The 24,446-nt window shown below is 39.3% G+C and overlaps 1 protein-coding gene across 3 annotated transcripts in view; it reads left to right on the top strand.

Moving 5' to 3' along the window:
• The window catches only part of LOC141754265 (CUB and sushi domain-containing protein 1), a 467,652-nt gene that overhangs the window by 307,711 nt on the left and 135,495 nt on the right, over positions 1-24,446 (top strand). For all 3 annotated transcript variants that reach the window (XM_074613208.1, XM_074613217.1, XM_074613228.1), the window contains 9 exons: positions 1,258-1,361; positions 1,755-1,867; positions 9,993-10,175; positions 10,395-10,580; positions 16,593-16,733; positions 19,553-19,674; positions 20,513-20,585; positions 22,617-22,755; positions 24,209-24,396. In XM_074613208.1, the coding sequence (XP_074469309.1) occupies positions 1,258-1,361; positions 1,755-1,867; positions 9,993-10,175; positions 10,395-10,580; positions 16,593-16,733; positions 19,553-19,674; positions 20,513-20,585; positions 22,617-22,755; positions 24,209-24,396 (1,249 nt within the window). The remainder of the gene's footprint in view (positions 1-1,257; positions 1,362-1,754; positions 1,868-9,992; positions 10,176-10,394; positions 10,581-16,592; positions 16,734-19,552; positions 19,675-20,512; positions 20,586-22,616; positions 22,756-24,208; positions 24,397-24,446) is intronic.

A 24,446-nucleotide genomic window follows, 5' to 3' on the forward strand; every position in this document is an offset into this window, starting at 1 on the left:
CATTTTAGAGCGCATGGTAGATTGATGATCCAGTGCTGTATGCATGCAACTACAGCCAGGAACGTGCCTGCAAGCAAAGGCATTATACACCCAATTTCTCAGTGTTCAACAGCAGAATGGTGTGTTGCAGGGTGCAGACAGGGTGTGTAGCTCCCAGAAATGATTTGTGTAACTATGAATGTAAAGGAGGATGCTGCCAAATAAAAGCAAGGGGGCTTTTAATTTCAGAGTTTTGTTCATTCTCTCTGCTCCCATTCATTAAAGATGGATTCATTTGAAATACCAATATGTCACTGTAAAATTAATTGTTATATCATAGCAGCTTTAATTAAATAATACGATGGTCACGGCCAAGAACACTGGTTGTCTCTCTCTCATGCTGGTTTTATCATTAGCACTCGCACGTTGGAGAACAATATTTCCTCCCACATTTTTTGCCTCCTGCTAACACGGCTACATCCTCCTTCATCTACTTTTTCTGCTTTTTCAAAGAATCATTTTCTTTTTACGTGAAATGAACAGCACAACTTGCATGATTTCCCCATTGTATGATTCATTTCACATTCAGGCATAACAGGTGTCCCCCAGAATTCCTGGGTTTGATGATGCTATCAGTTTAATCAGTTCTCAATACATTGTACGTTGTTTTTTCAAATGCACACTTAACAACCTATTGAAGTACTGCAGAATATAGTACTACAGAGAGTACGTTAGTGCAGCATTGTTTCACTCATGGAGGTAATTGAGAAGAAATATAAAACTTAAGGACTGTTTGGACTGGGATAATAGAAGCCTGCTTCCTATTGTCTGCTCTAAAATGATTTTCCTCTTTGCTGTAATTAAATCTGACTTCATTTCATGAAGTCAGATTTAATTACATGAGTCATGAGGTTGTGAGTTTTCCACAGGCTGCCACTCTTTTCAAAAAATTGTTTTTTGTTTACAAAATGTGACTTAATTTATTGTTATTAACATGCAGCCTCTAACATCAGATAGCACTTTCATTGCTCAAGAGGAATTAGTTTGTGAAACAGAACTCCCATTTCAATACTAGGCTTTCACATTTCCCCAGCGATACAATCATTAGCTTCTGTTGCTGGAAATTGTATGAGTGAAAAAGCATGAGGCCATCCCTGCAGGAACTGATAATAAATCTCTCACTGGTTTTCTGTCTTTCCTTTTTGCTTTTGTCTGTATTCTCACCTTTCCTCATTGTCTGTGTTTATAACTGTTTGTGCTTTCCTTTTGTTTTTCCAGGTGATAAAGCTGTCATTTGAAGAGTTTGACCTGGAAAGAGGATATGACACACTAACAGTGGGAGATGGAGGGAAGATAGGAGACACTCGGAGGGTACTCTATGTGTAAGCACCACTTCTGTGTTCTGGCCTGTGATATAGTACTATCGACATGCAACAGTATAGAACAAGTTACAGTAATGGTGGCAATCAGAGGAACAATTGAAGACACATGGACGCTATTGTTTAGATACACAATAAATACTGTACATTGGATTGTGTTAGCTTGAGAGTTTTTTGATAGAGTTGTTGTAAACTCAACTACATGGAGTATAAAAGGAACATGGAGTTGTTTGCAGTGTGCATAAACAATGAACCAGTCATAGATTAGTCTATCTTAGCATTAATGTCATTTTAAATTTGTAAAGAATTAAAGTCTCTTAAGTCAAAAGTAGAAAGTGATGAACCAGTAATGCTTATTAACTTTTTGTGTTAATGTGTATGTGTTCGTATTTGCAGACTTACCGGTTCCAGTGTCCCTGACCTCATCGTTAGCTTATCCAATCAGATGTGGCTACACCTGCAGTCAGATGATACAATCGGCTCAGCGGGGTTCAAGGCCGTCTATGAAGGTATGGCCTCCTTTGAAAATGAATGCAACAACTTTAAATACAACTTTTTTAGCCACACTTTTATTCCTCTCTGTCTCTGAAGCACACACGCGAACACACAAACAGATATATATACGCTCACATAATGGAGTGTGAAAGTCATGGCGTTGCTGACGGGAGTGATTCAATAGCGAACACAACGGCTGTTGTCTGTCCTTGTGTGTACATGTGTGAGTGTGTGCGCAGCTGTGCATTACAAGGAGGTAATAAATGAATTATGAGTCACTCAGCTGATCGTTTTGCTTGGTTATTTTTCACATTATACCAAAGCTAACACAGATAGAGAGATAAAGAAGGTGACAGACACAGTGAGTGAAGGTGAGAGGGAGATATATAGATGTTCCTCTAAATACTTATTATTTAGAACAATCCATTTATTAGATTTATATATTCGATTACCTACTGCATCTCACCATGCCAATGCAGCTCTTTAAATCCAATTGAACTAAATGGAACCAAACTAAATTGGATTCACTTGAGACAAAGACTGAGACAGGTAGAGCGAGAGAGAGAGAGAGGTAATTTGATAAACGTAGAGACAGAGGAAGAGGGACAACAAGAAATTGACAGAGTGGGACAGAAGGAGACAAAATGACAAATTGAGTGAGAAGAAATAAACTGTGTCGGAGAGATCGAGGGAGCGTGAGAGAGGAGGGGAGGGCGAGCGTGAGAGGGATGAAGGTTGTGCTCTTGGTTCTGCTTAGCTATGTTTGATTCAGTGATGTTGCTGACAGTGTTGTCCGAGGTCAGTTACTGTTCAAGGGAATCAGCACAGTGTAGCTACAGAAACTGCATGCAACTGTAACTGTAAGCAGGTGATGTTTAACATAATAATGTTTATCATATTACAACGTTTCCGGGGTTCAACATGAGGCAATGATGGTGCTGACCTTGATTTTGCGCGTTTAACATTTGCCTTTACAACAGTGAAGGCTTTTTTTTCCTTTTTATAACTTGGCTTAAAGCAGCAGTGGGTAGAATTGGAGCAACTATGATTTAAAAAAAAGAGTTATTGTTATAAAACGGTCACTATATCCTGACAGTAGTGCATGAGACAGGTAATTTGAAAAAAAATCATGTGCCTCTGTGTCCTCCGGTGCTCCTAATGACATCTGCAAGATTTCACAGACCGGAGGAAAACAACCAATCAGAGCCAAGCTGGAGCCTTGCTGTCTCTGAGCCGCTGTCAATCACTCGCAAACTGCAATTAAACGGTCAAACTAGGCAGTGCTGATCAAATATGAATCAATATTCTGTTACTGTAATGCCTATTTCTCGCCTCAAATGTTTTCAGAAACATCTTGTAGTGTAATATTTAGCTGTAAAATGAGAAAGTTTGTGACCCGGCAGCCATGTTGAGGTTAATTGGGAAATACCAAGCACCGCCCACCAGCCGGAGCACAGCCAATAGGAAAGCTCTCTCGATGAAATGACCTGTGATTGGCCAAAGTCTCCTGTCATGGGCTAGATTTTTTTAATGCCTGGAAACAGAGCCATGAGGAGGTGCAGAAGTCTAGTTATGTCTCAGAACACTTGAATTACAATATGTTGAAAGGTTATTATGGAATTTCTGCCCAATGAGGCCAAAAACATTCCTCCTACTGCAGGTTTAAGTGGTCAAAAAGCTTTTAGTTATGTGATATACAGTTCAAGGCAATGACACATACCATGATATGAAACTAAGAAAGAACGAAAAGAAGAAACAAACGAAAGAAATGGTACTTAATAACCTCTAGATGATCTTGTAGTTTCAGTTTTCCCAAGGATAGCTGAACAACCGCCTGTGGTGTGTTTTGTGTGTGTGTCCTTGCATGTATATATGTGATCCTGTCACATCATATAATTTTTTTTGTTTGGTGTTACCCCTTGAGTGCTCTTATGTTTTCAGCCCTGCAGGAAAACCCTACACGTGTGTGTAGCTGTCTTGCTTTTGAAAGCTGTCATGTTGTCAATCACTGCAGCTCTGTGTGTTTTTGTGTGTGCATGTTTGAGAAAGAGAGAGACAGAGAGAGTTTATATCATAAACACACACAGCCCATTATCATAATTGAAGCTTTCAGTGAAATGCCGCTGCCAAGTTTTCAGGCTGATGGCAATTGGCTGTGAAAAGAGTAATGATGTAAATAATGTACTTAGTTTTTAACTCATCAAATGACTGAAAATTAGGATTGAATGTCTTGAAGATTCTTCTGTAGAATCAGAGGTGTCAGTGTTGATTGTTACTTTATGAAAACAGTGCATCTGGATACCATCCTTGTTGCATTACTGCAGTTTTAAAACCGTTATTACCAGCTGCGACAGTGACAGTGGTATTGTTTTCACCTTGTGAGTCTGTGTGTGTCATCATGGCAAAACGTGGTCCTGGAGACACCTACTGTAGCGGGAACTACCACAGAGGTGCTTTAGAGCAGCGGTCCCCAACCCCCGGGCTGCGGACCGGTACCGGTCCGTGGGTCATTTGGTACCGGGCCGCACAGAAAGAATAAATAACTTGCATTATTTCCGTTTTATTTATTATCTGAATCTGAATGATGTTTTATTTTGAAAAATGACCGGATTCTCTCCGTTACATCGTAGTGATACGTTAACGCTAAAATTTAACCCACAAGCTAGCAAAATGAGTAAAAAACAGACGTCTTTGGAGAGTTTCTTTGGGAAGGGGAAAAGGCCCAGTGAAGAGACAGAAGAAGGGCCAACGACTTCCAAGAAAAAGAAAGCTGCATTTAACAGACAATACCAGGAGTCCTACTTAAAATATGGATTTATCGCGACAGGTGACTCCCACGCACCAAGCCCGCTCTGCATACTATGCGGCGACCGGCTCTCTAATGAGGCAATGAAGCCTTCAAAACTGCTTCGCCACTTGGAGACCAAGCACCCTGCATTAAAAGACAAGCCTTTGGAGTATTTTGAAAGAAAAAAGCGGGAACAAGAAGGACAGAAGCAATTACTGAGGGCCACCACATCAACAAATGCGAGTGCACTGAGAGCATCATACTTGGTGGCTAACCGTATTGCTAAGGCTAAGAAGCCATTCACTATTGGTGAAGAATTGATTCTGCCCGCCACTAAAGACATTTGCCGTGAACTTCTAGGAGAGGCTGCGGTTAAAAAGATAGCACAGGTGCCTCTGTCGGCTAGCACCGTCACTCGGCGCATTGAGGAAATAGCAGAAGACATTGAGACACAATTGTTGGAGAGGATTAATACATCACCGTGGTACTCACTCCAGGTTGACGAGTCTACAGATGTTGACAACAAGGCAATACTACTTGTTTATGTGCGATATCTTTATCAGGAGGATGTGCATGAGGATATGTTATGTGCACTATCGTTGCTAACCAAAACCACAGCCACAGAACTATTCAAGTCGCTGGATGATTATATGTCAGGGAAACTGAAATGGTCCTTTTGTGTCGGCATATGCACAGACGGAGCTGCTGCCATGACCGGACGGCTGTCTGGTTTAACTGCTCGGATTAAGGAGGTTGCACCTGAATGTGAATCTACGCATTGTGTCATTCACAGGGAAATGCTGGCTAGCCGAAAAATGCCACCAGAACTTTCCAGCGTATTGAATGATGTTGTTAAAGTTATTAACCACATCAAAGCACACGCCCTTAACTCGCGCCTGTTTGAGCAGCTTTGTGATGAGATGGACGCGGAGCACAGACGCCTTCTCTTATACACAGAAATAAGATGGTTATCCCGAGGGAAATCGCTGGCCAGAGTGTTTGAGTTACGAGAGCCGCTGCAGAGATTTCTGTCAGAAAAGAAGTCACCGCTGGCAGCACATTTCAGTGACGAGGAATGGGTCGCAAAACTGGCTTACTTGTGCGACATATTCAACCTGCTCAATGAGCTCAATCTGTCACTTCAGGGGAAAATGACAACAGTCTTCAAGCTGGCAGATAAAGTAGCTGCATTTAAAGCCAAACTGGATTTGTGGGGACGGCGCGTGAACAGAGGCATATTGGACATGTTTCAAACATTAGCGGGGATTTTGGGTGAGACTGAGCCCGAGCCTTCATTCTCCCAGCTGGTACACGATCACCTGTCTTTGCTTTTAAAAGAGTTCGAGCGCTACTTCCCAACCACAAAAGACCCACGAACTGCCAAGGAATGGATCCGCGACCCATTTGTCAACAAACCAGGAGAATCCAGCATGTCTGTGCAAGAAGAAGATCAGCTGCTGGAGATCGCAAATGACGGCGGCCTTAAAAGTGTGTTCGAGACAACAACTCTGCCGGTGTTCTGGATTAAAGTCTCGGCAGAATACCCTGAGATCGCCACAACAGCACTGAAAACCCTGTTGCCATTTCCGACATCCTATCTGTGTGAAGCGGGGTTTTCTGCAGTGACAGCAACCAAAACTAAATTACGGAGTAGACTGGACATAAGCAACACACTTCGGGTGTCACTGTCTCCTATTACCCCTAGATGGGACCGTCTCGTTGCAGAGAAACAAGCTCAGGGCTCACATTGATTTAGCGTTATGGTGAGTTAATTTTTTCATGCACTTTATATTCGTTTTTGTGGTGTATCTGTATCTTATTTTTGTAGGCATGTTTAAACGTTACCATAGCGACCAGAGAGCGTTAGGGGGCAGAGAGGATGATACTCATGTTATGTTGTTGGCGCGATGTTAAGAGGACGCTGCTAATAAAGTTGCATATGAGTACACAGTGCATTCACGTTTATTATTATATTTACAATATACCACTGTTTTTATGCCGGTCGTATCATTTTATTTTGTTGTATTTATCCGCCACACCTTGAAGGCCTGTCCGTGAAAATATTGTCTGACGTTAAACCGGTCCTTGGCGCTAAAAAGGTTGGGGACCGCTGCTTTAGAGTATGCCAGGTGTTTGTATTCCTGTGGACAGATTTTGTCACCGCGGTAGTGTCACAACCGTGCAAGATGCAGTCACACAACTTTACAGGTGTGTAGTTGAGATCAAAATGAAGGCCGAGTTCGAAGATAGGTGTGGTCTGAACAAGGGTGCTGGAAATAGGAGGTTAGGAAGTGGCACTTTACACCGCCTGGCCCGATTTGCTGTCGGGGCTGATGTGATCCATGGCAAGATGGTTTCTAGTTTTGACTTGGGTTTGATGCTGCGAAAATCAACCTCAAAATACAAACAGTAAATATGCATTAAAGTTTCAATCTCGAAGATCTACGTTTCTTTCTCTTTGGCGACACCTGTGTGCGATAAGCGGTAAATGCAGATGTGTTTTTGGATCTCACTTCCCAACTATGCATCTCTTGTGATTTTTTTCCGGGAATGTCGCCACAGACACCCAGTTTGTAATGCGAATGCAACGGCTTTCATCAGTGGGCTATAGGCTCAATCACCATTGTGTTACCTCATTCGGGGATGGATAGTGGCTTTTTATTTAAATGAAAATCTTTCAGATTAGTTTGGTTTGCAGTACAATGATTGCTGTTAAACAGCTGACAGCTTTTAAACAAGCAGTTGGATAAACCAGCAAAGAGTAGCTGTCTTAAAGGTACAGTGTGTAAGATTTGGCGACATCTAGTGGTGTGGTTGCAGATTGCAAACAACTGTGTACCCCTCCACTCACTCCTCCCTTTCCAAGACTGCGGTAATGTGAGCCACCGAGTGCAAAACCGTGGTAACGCCATTCGCCTCGCTCAGAAGCCATTCATATCATAATAATACTACTTAAGGAACAACAGAAGTCAGATGGCGGTACCACGTTACCACAGTTTCACAAGTGTGTCAAAGAACTACGGTGGCCTTCAGGTAATGTAAATACGTGAAAGGCTCTCTCTAGAGTCAATGTTTGGTTTGTCCGTTCTGGGCTACTGTAGAAACATGGCGGAGCAACACGGCGGACTCCATGAAGAGGACCCGCTCCATATGTAGATATGAAGGGCTCATTCTAAGCTAACAAAAACACAACAAATCTTAGTTTCAGGTGATTATACACTAATGAAAACATGGTTATGAATGATTATATTCCATTTCTGCAAACAGATCCCCTGAAATGTTACACACTGTTCCTTTAACACTGCATGCATGCAGCTATGTGATGATAGCATAACTTTATCATAAAAAACTTCAGACTGTTAATTGCTCACTGTGATTGATTACAGACATAAAACAGTCTCCGTTCTCTGCGAGTTGATTTTGGGACTGGCATGAACTGAAACTAAATGTGGCTGGAATGTATTGAAATATATCTAAACCTTTATGTGTGTGTGTGTGTGTATGTATGCGTCGGAAAATGGCTGGCAGTAATGCAAAGTTTATGTTTGTAGTTAATGGGCTAAAACACACAAAACTACCTGAAAGGTCCCTAAAGTATTCATGTATTTTTTCTTCCTTTTGCTTTATAACTTTTGAATACATTTATCCTCCATGTTTTTTTGTTTTATTTTCCTTTCTCAATTATGTAGATTGCTTTGTATAATATACGACTTTTGGAAAGGAAAAGAAACAGAAGCATAAAATGTTGTATTGAGTTGTAAATCTACATTCTGCACTTCAGTAAAACTCTTTGAAAGAAAAGAAAGGAAAATAATGACAAAAAAAGAAGAAAGAAAGCTAAAAAAAAAAGGCAAAATAGTGAGTAAGAGAGGCGGTTACCACCATAATGACAGACTTACCAGGGGCTCAAGATCCCTGATATCCATCCTGACACTCGTCAACTGTGTGACAGATAGCTCTGGGCCACACGCACACACTCACACATATACATATACGCCTACCACTTCTTTCTATTCTTGCGGGTGCACTTACATCCCAATAGATAGTAAAAGTGTCAAACACACACACACACATACGCTCACCTTGAGATGTATTTGCCCAGAGCGATCCAGAAGCATGGTGGAGCATGTGTTACAAGATGACAGACGTCTGGTAGAATGTCAAATTTTAAAGGAGGGGAGAGAAGGGAAGAGCAGTGGATAAAACCACACTGCCATTAAGGGGAGACGGGATATAAAAAAGAGAGTGACAAAATGAATGGAACATGATTGCAGGCCAGTTTGGCAGTACTGCTAATGTGACACTCATGCCAATAAAGCACAGTGTATTGAATCAGATTGAGAGAGCGGGAGCGATAAGAAGAAAATTGAGCACAGTGGGAGGGAAGGACAGGGACAATTTGAAAGGAGGACAGGCAGAAACAGAGTTATAAAGATAAAGAAACAAGGAGAGAAACAACACGTGTACGAGAAGCAGTCGTATGTTATACAATGTCACAGACATCGACGTTGTTCTCTGCAATTTCTAGCTCCTGCTGGTTTCTTAACAAGAGTTGACGCTGATGGCGGCTTATAGCTGAAATGCGTTCGTTTGGTTGCCTAGAATAAAACTAAAAAAGACTCTTTATCTGTGCGTGCCGGTGATTTGTTTCTTCTGTTTTTAACAAGAGTACCTGGTGGCATTCCTATGGATCAGTGCATGTGTTTGCATCTACCTGTGTGCTTCCACAATTTGTTTTGCCTTTCACAATTAAAGCTGAATTACACTATAATTACAATGATGACAATTAGCTGTGAGAAGGGAAACAATATAATTAATTTCTCATAGGTTGTATTTATTTTCTTAACACAGCAATGTAAAATAATAGACACTGTTCTCATACAGCCGTATTGACGTTGCTGCTAGCCCTGCTTTTAAGACTCGTCAGTTCTTACCATCTGTCAACCTGTTGACAATCAGGACTGCTGCCAGCTGTCTTCCAAAGAAAGTAACTGTTGCATATATTTTAAGTTTGGACTTTGTGTTCAGACAGCTTGAGCACATCAATCTTAATCTAAACCATACGTCTGAAAAAGGTTGTAAAAAGCCATAGTTTAGTGACAAAGATGTAAAATTGGCAACTTTGACCGCCAGCAGTATTATGTGAGAATGAACATGGCCACATTACCATAAACACCTCATACATTATGTTCAGATTTGACTCACCGACTATCTAAAAATCAATGTGTGCATGTTATTGCCATTTAACCCAACAAGCAGGAACAAACAACCTCTTATCTGAATGTCAGCATGTGACATGTTGACATTAATTATCAGCATAAAAACACGGCTGCCCGTGTGGTGTGTTACAGAGATCGAACGGGGAGGCTGTGGTGATCCTGGGGTGCCGGCATTTGGTCGCCGTAGCGGTGATCGCTTTCAACACGGTGACGCATTGAACTTCTTTTGCCAGTCGGCCTTTGAACTAGTGGGAGAGAAGACCATCACGTGCCAGCACAATAACCAGTGGTCTGGCAATAAACCCAGCTGTATCTGTAAGTACACAGTTTATACAGACATATTTATGTTAAGTTGTTTTCCTGTTAGTTTTTTTATTCTAATTTTGCATTCTTCTTCTTTTCTCTTTCTTACTTAGTGCTATATCTATCTATATTTAGTCTTTGCCTTTTTGCTTGCATTTTTACCCAACTACCTATCAATGTAACCCTTTCCTTCCTTCCCAACTTTCTTGCTTCATTCCTTCCTGTTCGTAGTCTCATGTTTCTTCAACTTCACGGCTCCATCAGGGACAATATTGTCCCCAAACTACCCAGAGGAGTATGGGAACAACCTAAACTGTGTGTGGCTGATTATATCTGAACCGGGCAGCCGCATTCATCTCCTCTTCTCTGACTTTGACCTGGAGCCACAGTTCGACTGGTTGGTGATCAAAGATGAAGGTAATTGTATCTTAATATATCACAGTATTTTTTAAAACTTAGTTCCTAAATTAACACCTCAGGATATGCATATGCAAATTCTTACTTGATGAAATATGGATATGCATGTATATACAAATGAAATGGTCAAATAATTTAGGGGGCCACTCTTTCTCAACTTGTCAACTTCTGATTGGGTTTGGTTGATGAATGGCTAGCTGCCAAACTGGATGGATAGTTGTAATGTTTTATTTTATTGTGCACTTTTCCACTACACACAGAACACTGGGCAATTAGATCATTGTTCCCCATTGTAATCAACATTATTGATTTAAACTGAATCAAGTAAAGCCCTGGTTTGACTGGCTGGTCATTAAAGATGAAGTTGTGTTTAATTGGCTGGCTGTAAACCTGTCCCTCTGCAGGGATGGTTTCTTTTTTTGGAGCAGCGTTTTGAAAATTGCAGGGCAATTAGTGCTGACGCACTGGGCACACTGAAATTAAAGTTGCTGCTTCAAAGTCTTCCAGTTTGTTCCGCTTGGTGATAGATCACTGCTGTCACATGGAAACCACACTGCATGTCTTCTTTTCAGAAAGTAAGTTATTCTATAACTGACATGCCCTCTAGAAAGTAATCATGATATCTACTGTCTAAAAGACCTCTGTATGTAAACTTTATCGTCAGATTCAGAAAGTTAGGTGGGGAGGTTAGGTGGGGAGTTAAGATGAATATTCACTAATATGGCACCCATTAAGTGGTTACTAATTGGGATTTAGAAGGTTAACTACTGTATGAGGGTGCCTAATTTAAAACTCTGCTTTTCAGAATCACACTGAACGTATGTATGAATCAATTTGAACTTAAAGGCTGCACCACGTTACTGACAGAAAATTGGTTTAAATGTAACACAATTCAGCATTGCAATGGTACTTTTAATTTGTAATCATTGATGAAAAAAAGCGTAGATTTGGGGAGTTACGAAGAGACAGTGATAGCCTTATCTTATTCATCATTGATAATATACATTGATGATTAATTGGCATTGTCTGATATTCTGTCCTTACGTCACATATTCAAATGTTAAACATTTGGATCCTTATTATTAACAATTTTGCTGTTATGCAGCCAATGTAGGGACCCACAGTCTGCTTTTATGCCTCTAAAAATTGCATACATAAAAAAGAGATGCTTTAGTCCAGAAGGAAAATAAATCTGCATCCTAATGCAATAAGATAAAAGATTCTCTGCATCAGAGACACCCAAGGGCGTTTCCATTCACCAAGGAGTTTGTGTGACCTTGACACTCATGACTTTTATGCCTGGATAATAGAACATTGAAATACAAACAAATGGCAAGCAAAAGTGAACAGAGCAACCATAGTAATAACCCATAAATCTCCTGAGATGGGAAACAGTTGTATGAAATCCAGCCTAAAAAATCTGAATAAGCTTCAAGGTATGCTTTTGAAAAGTATATAAATGGTTAACATAATCAGAAAACCATTGTTGTCATCTAATAGAAGAGAACGTAGTGATAGACTGTTACAAAAGGCTATTCTGTGAATCTCTCCTCTTAGATAAGACAACGTAGGACCTTGTCACTCTTTCAGCTATTGTCGCATTGCTTCTCTTCTCACTCCTGGTCCCTTTGCCTATCAATGCAATAATGGATACGTGAAAGAGCTTTTGGGTTGCTGAAGAACAAAGAGATTGGCACTTTGCAACTCAGTCGCTGTGTGGCTTAATTGAGTCTAAGTGCTTGGGATCCAAAACTCCAAGTCAAGGAGGAAATAAAAAGAAAAGTTTCTGTGGGACTGTTGGTGAGGAATCCCAATTTCAGATACAGTGTGTTTTATTACTGGTGTCCTTGTGGCTCCCTTCCTGTCCCTTTGCAGGGTTGCCAACTCACATTGCTTGTCAATGCACCTTTTTGTAGTTGGATTCACAAGAGGTTTTTGAATATTACTTTCAATAGAGTGTAGACTATATACTTAACAATGTAATCTAAAACACACTGCAAAGGATCATGCTGATTGCTCTCTGTTATGTTTAAAGGATTGGATGGATTTTTTAAAGTTCAGGAATGATGTGAAACAGTGTCAGTACCTTGCTCTTCAGACATTATTGTATCAATACCATAATGTTCAACTATTTTAAGATGTGTAAATAATCCTGGTGTATCTGATCTGATATTGTACATGCCCTTAAAATATCTAATATACAATTAGTACAGTAAAATAGAATTGTACTGGTATACCGGTATCAAGGTATACAGTGTTATGTAATTTGATGGTTATCATACCGTGAACATTTGCTTATCTAAGATATTAAAAAAGCCGTCTGGCTGCACTGTATACTACAGTATATTTTAATTGTTAATAATCAAAGGACATTATTTTAAAAGCTCACAGCTGATGTTATTTTTCATTTTTTAGATAATTTAACATGCTATAGTGCTGCTAACATGTAGACTAACATGCAAGTTACATAACACATTATAGTGTCATGCAATTTTTTTTATGAGGTTTATAATTCTGTTTATTATAATTCTGTTTTCATTCCTTTAAGGGTCATTGCAACTGGTAATAATAATAATAATAATAATAATAATAATAATAATAATGTAATATAGTGACACCATGGAACTGTAATATTTTCTGAGATGGTTATCGTACCGTAAAAATCTCATACCGTTACACCCTACATTATATATATTTTTTTAAGTTTTGCAATGGAATATCACACATTGAATACACTTGAGTACCTGAAGAATATCTGCAGAAGAAGTAGGTTTCACTTTGGCATTGCAACAGCAAATTTATACACACATTTGCTCTGTATGCGAATGGATTACCAAGACTAGATTTAAAGATTGTGACAGAGATTGTAAGAGTGGCATTCTTAAAGCTTATCAATGAACGGACCAGAACACAAGACACGACCACATCAAACCATTTGCTATGTGGGTAGATGGCCCTTAGTGGAACAACACGGGAAATGTTGGGTGGTATATGCCATAATGAATAATCACCAGTGCTGCTTCTCCTACCCATGCAAAACTGCAGGTGTTTTCTGATGAATCACATCTCCTGCTGCAGCACCAATCTGCTAGACTCCTGGTGGGCCATCAGCAACAACAAGCATTGTGTTAGTTTTGGCAGCAAACTGAAGTTGTGCATGCCAATAGCTCATCAGCCTCAGTTGACATTTATAACCACCAATCACACTCAAAATACATTTCCAATCGTATTCAATCAGGACAATAAAGTGGTCTTTATAATCTCACAATGTCTCTCACTTACTCGTGATCATTATGGCGCTGTTGCTGCTGGTTAATCTGTTTATTTCTACCTGCTACAAACTGCTGTTACTTGCTGCGGCGATTGATTTCTCCATCAAGCACCTCAGCCTCCTCCTGTTCAAGTGTCTTATCACCACATTTAGGGATGGCATTTCTTTCCCTGTGCATTATGTTTATTCCATATCTCACTGATATGGGCCTGCTGGGTTCTGTTCCGTGGAGCCCTTTAGGGTTTTATTACGCTCCCCACTGAATCTGTCGCTGCTGGTTGGATCATTTGGGAGCACCCTCAAGAGCAGAGTGTATTCTGCCAAAAAAAAGTGTGTAGCCATTTGTTGCAGTAAATGGTCCTATGCTGTGACACGAATGTCTCAGACAGAAATGAGATGATGCATGGTTACAGCTGTACTGGCCAGTGGGGGATGTGTAATGGTTTCGGGGCCATTCAATTGGTATACAGTGGGTCCTTTAATGGCTATAGAGCGATGTCTTAATGCCTGAGCATACCTTAACATAGCAGCCAGGTTCAGTCATTCATTGCAATCATATACCCACAAAGGGGTGATGGGTTCTTTGTGCAAGATAATGCTCTCTGCCATGGTGACAGAATTGTCTAGGAATGCATGGCTCAAGACACATTCAGGTGAAATAACGTTAATGGCCTGGACACCGCAATCCCTTGATATCAGTCTCTCTGGGATTCACTCAAATGCGGCATCAGTAGAAAAGACCATGTACGCATCAACCTCAGGCAGTTGTGTGAAGGACTGATGTCTGTCTGGTTTGCTTTTAACACCAGAGCCCGACAGGTCTCTTGCTGAGTCACTGCCGAGACATGTAGGAGCTGTTATTAGGGCTAAAGGTGGTCCAATGCGGTACTGAACAGGGGTCTGAAGTTTCAGGTCACTAAGTGTTTAAGTTAGAAAGTTAGAGCTAGGTTTCAGCAGAATAATCAGATTTGATTTCAGTTTAAAGAGCCATGATTCACTATAAGTTTCTTTCTGACATTAATGAGATGGTTCATGAAACAATCCTGTATTAATGTACGGCGTCATTGATTGATACGAAAAAGATTTGTTTCACTTTTCTGTGTATTATGAGTATTTTGATGAAGTGCATTATGACTATACTATGGATGTGGAAGGACGTGCATCTCATTCTGGAAGACTTTCTACTTTTACTTTATTTATTTTTTTCGGCCATAAAGGGTAACTTCGGTAGTTTTCAATCTATTTTCCCATGTTTTTGTTTCTAACTGACTAATAGCGACAACAATTTCTGAAATTGGTCCAGTATTGAGGGAGAGCGCTGCAGACGGCAGTTGATCACAGGCGGCAATATGGTGCTATCGGGGCAAGCTGGCACCATCATTTACGTCCACTAAAAGTGACTGTTATTATAAGTGCTTGACATTATGGAAAGAGTCTCGCTCAAGGAGAAGTCTCGTTCTGAAATCTCGCGAGATGACGTTGTTGCCAGTAGACAACGGTGGAATGGTGGAAAAAATCCATGGTGGAAACGTGAGTGCCAGCCGGGCAGCGTTTTTTGTGTTGGACTACAGAAAGCGTAGCTTATTGTTATCTAAAAGATTTTAAATGTTATGGCTGAATATTTAGCTGATTTCGACAATGTGGATGAGGTCTTTGAATACGATGGCTGCCCGTATTTGTTTGAGCCAGAGTATACGGATATTCAGATTTCACAACAACACTTCTTTTTGAGTGGGACCTGGACACAATAACAAACAGACCGGACCAAACGAAAGTTAAGAAAAACGTATTATTTCTCCGTAGAGTCCTTTCCATGATGTCAGACAGTCATAATAACAATCTGAGCCTGTCAGAGGCAAAAACAAGCACTTTTAGTGGACGTCACGTTACATTGACGCTGCTCACTTGCCCTCGCAGCTCGTTTCGCGGCTGCCGTCTACAGTGTTCTCCCTCAATACTGGAACAGCTTCAGTAATTATTTTCACCTTTAGTTACTTAGACACAAAAACATTGGAAAATAGGGTCCATGTTGAAAAATACCAAAGTTACCCTTTAATACCAACATTTGAGACACAAAGCTTTCAGCAGCATAGACAATGTAACTCACAGCTGTTGTCAAAACTCCCAACAGTGTAATGGCAAACTGGGCTCCACCAGGAACACGCTACAACAATTTAATACAACATACAGTGTTGATAATTTGTCAATCTGAAAGGAAACATTCTTAGGCACATTTTGCTGCTAATACTTATTTATACTTATTTAATAAGAGTTTGAATTCAGAACTGGTAATGGATTATTTCTCCATTTTGGTACTGACAGTGTTAGAGAACTGAATGAAGTGAATTGAATGGGATCTTTTCACTCCATTAAATTCTTTAATTTGACTGACAGGGAGGTGATGGGCTAATAGCGCTATCCATTGTGCTACCAACAACCTTTTACTCTGGTGGTTCCTAGAGAAGTATTTATTAAAGTAGAATATGCACAGTGGTTTGCATTTGCCTGCAAAATAGTATCAAAACAACATAATAGGATGTGCTAACTTTAACAAGAGTCTGAAGAACTATTGAATCAACTCACAGTTCATGTTTTCCTAGCCCTATTGACATTTAATAATTCTCGTAACGGAGTCCTTCACTTTCCAAGTATGTCCTTGGTCTAATGTTATTCAGACGGAATTAGATAAGCACCATTAAAACGTGTCTGTAAAAGATTGTTTAAACTCTGTTCTATTTTAGGCCTGTCTGAGCCAACAACATTCGGGACGTTCTCGGGAAAAGATGTCCCATCACAGATCGCCTCGAATGGACACATCATGAGACTGGAATTTCAATCTGACCATTCTAATACTGGAAAAGGCTTCAATATCAGCTACACCAGTATGTGCTACCTACCTACCCATCTATCTGTGTATGTCTGTCTGTCTGTTTATTAGATTTACTGACCAGTAAAACTTATAAAACTTGAGCACTGATTAAGCCAAAATATATTATTTGCAAAAGAGTGTGATGTGGCATTACTTACAGTAGTGTGCCCATTTTGTTGTTTTTTGTTTATCTTCCTTACTCCTACAGTTATCCAGTCAAACGTCAGCAGGGCATCACATTTGAGATGTTTCCAGAGCAGCTACAATGGAGTGTTGAAAGCAGAAAATAGTTCAACAATCTTAAAATGAAAGCAGTAAACATGAGTAGCAGGTCCTCAGAATGGAGGAGAAAGGGTTGCTTGCTAGATACGTAGTTGCAACAGTGTATGATCATACACAAAGAGATAAAAACACAACAGTTAGTTCTCTATTATCTAACGCAGCTGCAATATACAGTATAAAGGGTGATGGTCTTACCTTTTCTTCAAGCACTACCATCTCACTCTAGCTGTGTTATTACTATTCTGCTTGACTGATGGTGTATTTTTATGTCTTTCTCATGCTTTACTTGGTTAAACCTGTCCCATTGTCAGCTTTGAACCTGACTACTGCAGCCTGTATATTCATCTGCTCTAAGCTGAACTACTTCGGCATGACTGACTCTGATTAATTCTCTGTGATTTCCATGCGGTTGTGCACCGTTTCACACACTTCCTCCCAAATGACCTTGTCTCTGACTCTTCCTTGAGAGGTGACATTTGACAAATCAAACTAACAAAACATTCTTTTGCCTCTTCAACACCACAGAATATTTATTAAAAAGTCCTATCTTTAATCCTAACACAAACACATTTTTTTCACCCTAATCCAAACACAAATAAAAGGTTTAATGCACCATTTGAAGCAAAAACATGCTATCAGAGTTCTTTTTCACTAACAAACATTTCTTAAATTCATTTACAAATATATTCCCCTTTTCTTGGCAATATTATGCAATACTTTTATTGTCAACAGTTGTAAAAAGCACAATCTACTGTAGATAAATACCCATACTCTTAACAAGAAAATGTTAGAAAACAACATTCATATAGTTTTTGATGATGAAACTTTTTGAGAATGTAATTTAAATTAGTCACATAAATTCTACATCGGGATCAGGCATATTTGTGCTGTTTCAGTAATTTGGTCCATTAACATTTTAATGCATATATGAATATCAATTGGTGTTGCTCTGGGTATCTATTTATATGAATAATGTTAAAAATGCAAAAATGAACTTTTACACACCATAATAAATGTTGTTTATTTATGACTTCAAAGTTAAGATAAATTGATCGTGTAGGGTAAAGATTTACTTCAGTGTAATAACAGCTATATTTAATGACATCAGTGCTATATTTGGGTTTAAAAATTTGATGGTTACTATCCACAAATAATTATGTATTTTTTTTTATGACAAATACTAATAATTTCTTTCACACCACTATGAAATTTAAGCAATACAGTTCTATGAACAGTTATAATTCTGCTCCAATACATCACATTGTTGTTATGGACTGTGATCGCCACAGCCCAGCCGCAGCACAGTGCGTTGCTGACCTGCTCTGAGCATGTACTGTAACGATTTGTGCAAAATGACACAAAAACTTGCCTTGAACCAAGATACAAGAAGAAATTACACGAGGAAAAAATGCACACCCTTAAAAAATCACACGTTGCCAGTACAAAGCTACACCTTGTACAATTCTCTCGCCTGAAAACAAGACCGAGCCCCTTTGACACTAAATTTTCAACATATTGCTGTCAAAGTTAGAGGTCATATCTGTATTTCTCTTTGTCTCTCTCTGTCACAACCCTATTATTCGTTTTTGTTCTTTATTTTTCTAATCCATCATGTTGATCTCCGTCTTTCATTCAGGCTTCTTCTCTGTTATTTTTCTTTTTAGTTCACACACAACCTTGTCTCACACTTTCTTTATCTGAAACACTCACAGCACGCTCTCTCTTCTCCCTCCTCTGTGGTTTACACATATAATTAGATTTTTTTTGTTGTATTGTAATTTTGTGTGTTTTCTCATATACTGTGTGTATACATCTCTCTCCTCTTTTTATCCCTCTCAATCTTTTCCACCACTTGTTACTGTATCTGTGTCTGAAAGTATGCATGGTTATTTTCTATGTAAGCCTTTGGCCTTTGTATGCGATGTATTTGAACACATGTGCATGCAAATGTGTTTGCATCCATCTGCTGGTATATGTAATATATGTGCATATTCGTTGTGTTTGTGCATATGCCCTTTCCTCTTTTCTTTCCATCATTCTCTTTCTCTCTCTGCTCTCATTTCCTCTCCATCAGTAACTAATCAACCTGAGACATGTCCAATTGCTGGGCGTGTGCTCTGGGTGGGATCAGGTTAATCTCTGGAATGGGGATGATATAAGCTAAACATGACAGGGTTGAATCCACGTGAAGATAATTCCATTCCCATATTTCCATATCAGTAGAGATGTCACATTTACTGACAGTGATACAGCAGTGGTTTTCAAACTTTTTTTTCTCTGGTAGAACCAATTTTCAGGTATTGAAATAAATTGAAAAACCAGGGAACGCTGTTCAAATGATCAAATACGGTCATGTATTCTGAACCACTCTAATGGTTCAAATATCCATATCAATAGGCACAATGTGTGATTTTTCCTCATTCTTTTGTGTCACATTTTCTCTCTGCTCATTCAGTTCCAAAGGAATTTGTCTTTGTTTCATACAGTTCATGTGGTTCTTTGTCTATTGGCTGCTATTTTAACTTCTCTCTCATTGTTATCTCTCTGTAGCATTTGGTCAGAATGAATGTCATGACCCAGGAGTTCCTGTCAATGGTCAAAGGTACGGTGACCAGTTCCTGCTCGGCAGCTCCGTGGCTTTTCGCTGTGATCAAGGATTCATTAGGACACAGGTAAAAATCAGATATCTGTCTAAATCGACTATAATAGGGTGTTATTCACACAAGCTAAATACAGATGTGTATTAGAAGTATTAGCATTATAAGCAGGCATATTGGTAGATGTGGGAATCACCAGAGGCCCCATGATACAATATTATCACGATACTTAAGTCACAATACGATCTTATTGTGATTTTAAACATTTGCTGAGTATTTCAATAAGATATATTGCGATTTGTTACCTTTTTTCAACTACAAATTATGCAGTTTGTCAACATCTGTTTTATCTAATAAGATAGTTTCCACTCTGTTCATCTCAGAGTTTTCATTCACATACTGTATTTTGAGATTAGAGATCAAGGGACCCCTTTGAAAATGGCCATGCCAGTTTTTCCTGGCCAAAAAGTTGGCGTAACTTTAGAACGTTATTTAGCGGTCTTTCCGACAAGCTGGTTAGTACCAATCCATTTTTTAGGTGTACTAGTTTCATATGATACTAGTATCTTTGCTCTAGCTTTAAGACTGAACCGGCTACAACCTCTGAAAGACAGAAGAGCTCCAGATTGTTAAGAGGTTAACGGCTGATATAATAAAAGATCGATACTTGATGTCCGTGTATTGATACAATATTGCCACACAAAATATCGCAATACTATGCTGTATCTATATTTTATTTAGCATTTAGTAAAATGCTACGTACTGTGTACTCCTCTTTACTTAATTTGTATCTGTATGTAGTTTTGATTTAATTTACTTCTATTTATGTTGTATCCTAATTGCTTATTTTTTTTTCTGTTTGTATCTTATCTTAAAATAAACAACACACCTTAATATCATATCCTATTTCCAGGGGTCTGATCAGGTCACTTGCATCATCCAGGAGGGTAATGTTGTTTGGTCTGCGGCTGTACCTCGCTGTGAAGGTAAACACACATACAAACTGTTTACTTTGTGTATGAGCAATGGGTAATCATTGGAAATGTTCAACTTGCCAGAATGTAAGTTGTCAGAGCAGCTTACGTGTGCTTATACACCGTAGGATTTTGTATACATTTGCTCTTATAATTGCTTTAGCCTCCAGCCTCCCCACACTTATTCAGCCTGTTTGCACGCATCTTTCTCACTCAACAATAATCTTAAATTGGCACAGGTTCTGCTGAAACTAATTTAGGGAGACGCATTCATTATATGCAGACTCCAATATACAGAGATGTATCCATAGTGTGCAGATAAGCTAATATGTGGAAGTAATAACAAAACGACAGTGAATGTGCCGTTAACTTCAACACTTTTTAAAGGCGAATGTTATCCACTGGCCTGTGAGTATTTGGACGTCCTTTTTTTGTATCCCCTCCATCTTGATTGTATTGTCTAAATGACATTATCAAATGTTGGCTGTTGTTAATAAATGGGATGGAGCAGACAATCCAATTGAGTAGGGTTATCACCTTATTAAATATGGAGCATGGGAAAATATTATCCCTCCCGTCGGACAGGGAAAGATAATTATGTTTTATTTCTAGAATGACTTTCTCTTGTGCATCCCATCCATGAGTACCACAGCTACAGTATCCACAGAATGGGAAAAAGAAATGTAATCTTCTTTAGCTTGCTGAAAGTCTGGAGTTATGAGAACAATCAAAAGGGCGAAGGTTTCAGCTACTTGAGAACAGAATAAAGTAGTAAGAGTGTGAAAGATAAGCGAATTATGCATTGTAGAAAGAGCAATGGATAATAAACAGATCATGAACTCCAGGTCTCAAGGTTTTTTAAAGGATGTTACTATACATGTGAGCTTAAAGGGATAGTTCGGGTGTTTTGAAGTGGGGTTGTATACGGTACTTATCCATAGTCGGTGTATTACCTACAGTAGATGACGGTCGGTGTGCCCCCAGCTTGGAGAAAAAGACAGGAATACCGGCACTGGAGCAAAGCAATGTACTGCTGTGGACGGGGCCAGCAGCAAAATGTATTTTAGCCACCTAAAATGAAGGCTCATCTAAGAAAAACAATATCAGTTTAAGTGTACGCTATATTTAGAATAGCTTTATCTTGCTGTCAGATAGCCCTTTCTAACGGGGAACTGAACTGAAAGTGAAACTTTACTCTCTTCAAAGCCAGCAGACTATGTTGACAAAAAAAGTATAGATACGTTTCACTTTCAGTTAAGTTCCCCGTCAAAAAATATTATGAATATAGCGACACTTAAACTGATATGATTTTTTTTAGGTGAGCCTTTCTTTTAGGTGGCTAAGATACATTTTGCTGACGTCCCTGTCTACAGCAGTACATTGCTTTGCTCCTGTGCCGCTACTCCTGTCTGCTTTTTCAAACTGGGGACGTGGCAAACGTCACAATGGATAAGTACCTCATACAACACCACATACAACAACCAAACTATCCCTTTAATTTGAGTGCTACACAGACCAGACAAAAGCTACAAATACAAAGTTATAAAGTAGTTTTATTGATATGGAATCTAAACTCAATTGAAGCTAATTCTTGCATTTTAATGTGCCATGATTGAGATTTTGGGACTCTAAAAGTGTTAGCTATAGATTAGTGTCACGATGTGCCAGCTCTGCACAGTTCCCTGAGTTGCAGGGAAATGAGGAGCCATTTCCTGGCTTCATTTGACACATAAATACACTTGATTTGCCCTATAAATTATCATGCTATAATTATTTTAGCCTTTTTTTCAAACAAGATCAACTCAAATGTGTTTACTGTAGCACAAGATTGCCACAGCGTATTTTCAGAAGGTAAATGTTTATGTATGAACTCTGTAAATTCAGAAAGGATTAGAGAGCTAGCGCAAATTGAGCAGATGATGAACCTGTTAACTCAATGTGATATTAGCGTTGTGCTCATGCTATAACACTGTTGTAAGAAGAAGTGATTAATTTCTTTCTCTCTCTCTCTCTGTGGTTGTGTGTGTTTTAATTTCCCTGTAGCTCCATGTGGAGGCCATCTCACAGCTCCTACTGGTGTTCTGCTTTCTCCTGGTTGGCCTTCCTTTTATAAAGACTCTCTGAACTGCCAGTGGGTGATTGAAGCACAGCCAGACCACGCCGTGAAGATACACTTTGACAGGTTAGTGATTTGGTTATGTAGGTATCGAGACGTTTGTTTAAGTTTGCTTATCAGCTACTCGGAAATTAGTCAGTTAGTCATTTTGTTAGTTGGTCAGTCTTTCAGAAACACCAAAAGTTAGTCAGATATAAATGAAGTAGTAAATAATTATTGTTGACTTTTTGCACATTTTTTTCTGGAGACAAGCCACGAGTAGATGCAGCGTAGCCTGAAATTGCTAAAGCTGAAATTTGTCTTTCTGGGAAGTGACGTAAAGGCCAAGTTATCTTCATCGCCTATGAGGCATTTCATTTGTGTAGGATTCAGCATTTGCATTGCATGCAAATGTCTGGTGCAGTGGCTGGTTAACTGTTCAGTTGGCTGGTTAGATATTCATGCAGTCTGTGATTGAACAGTTTGTCATCAGTTCCCAACTCTTTGTTTTCTATCTCACCGGGTAGTTAATTGCATTCATGTGGTGTCTTTTTTTTTCTAAATCAGTTTTAACTGTATTTTATGATTAAAATTATAACCAGCAGCACTCAGAGTCTCCAGAACCAACTGGTTCTCAGCGCCCCGCAGACACAACTGTTGGTAATAGCTCAGTCAGTCAACAGTCAAGTCAGTTACTCAGATTGGAGTAAAGGCAGAGAAGAAGAATTGTTCAGCTAGTTAGTTACTGTACACAAGGTGGTTATGTGCTTATTTAAGTGCTCAATTATTTAGATTAGCAGGTAGAATGTGAGTGAATAACTTTTGTTTAGGACTGTCAAACGATTAAAATATTGAATCGCGATTAATCACATGATTGTCCAGAGTTAATTAATTGCAAATGAATCACACATCTGTTAAAAATAAAGGGAGATTTGTCCAGCATTTAATAAACTTATCAATATGAGAGTGGACAAATATGCTGCTTTATGCAAATGTATGTATATGTTTATTATTGGAAATCAATTAACAATACAAAATAATGACAAATATTGTCCAGATACCCTCACAGGTACTGCATTTAGCGTAACTTTAGAGCGTTATTGGTACCAGGTTTTCTAATTTCACATGATACTAGTATCTTCACTCTAGCTTTACTAGAGAAACTGAGCCTGCTACAAACTTAAAAATTGCATGTGCTTTAATGCGTTAAAGAAATCAGTGTCGTTAAACCAATTTTTTGTTTAAAGCGTTATCATGGTAAATTTGACAGCCCTGCTTTTGTTATTTGGTTTGTTGACATTGTTCAATATTCTGTGCTTGATTGAGCATTTCTACTTCTTCCTCATCCAGCATAAATACCCTGTTTATTAACATAATTTGCTTCTGACTGCAAACAGACGTTAGCTCTCAGTTACGTTACATTAGCTGGTGTTGTTGTTGTAGCCTGCACACAGATTATGTAGTATGCCATGTGAATATTATCTTTGTGTATGTCACGTTATTGTGCATGTTTTGTTTTTTCGCCTGTGTGTCTGTCTAGGTTCCAGACTGAGGTCAACTACGACACACTGGAAATCAGGGATGGCCCCTCAACCTCCTCTCCCCTCATCGGCGAATATCACGGCACCCAAGCACCTCATTTCCTGATTTCCACGTCCAACGTCCTGTTCCTGTTATTCACGACAGACAACAGCCGCTCTGCAGCCGGCTTCAGCATCAGATATGAAAGTAAGGCTGATTGACTGACTGATAGAAATGTTTGGTAGACACACGCTGAA

This window comes from Sebastes fasciatus, chromosome 2 (assembly GCF_043250625.1).
Source record: "Sebastes fasciatus isolate fSebFas1 chromosome 2, fSebFas1.pri, whole genome shotgun sequence".
NCBI lineage: Eukaryota > Metazoa > Chordata > Actinopteri > Perciformes > Sebastidae > Sebastes > Sebastes fasciatus.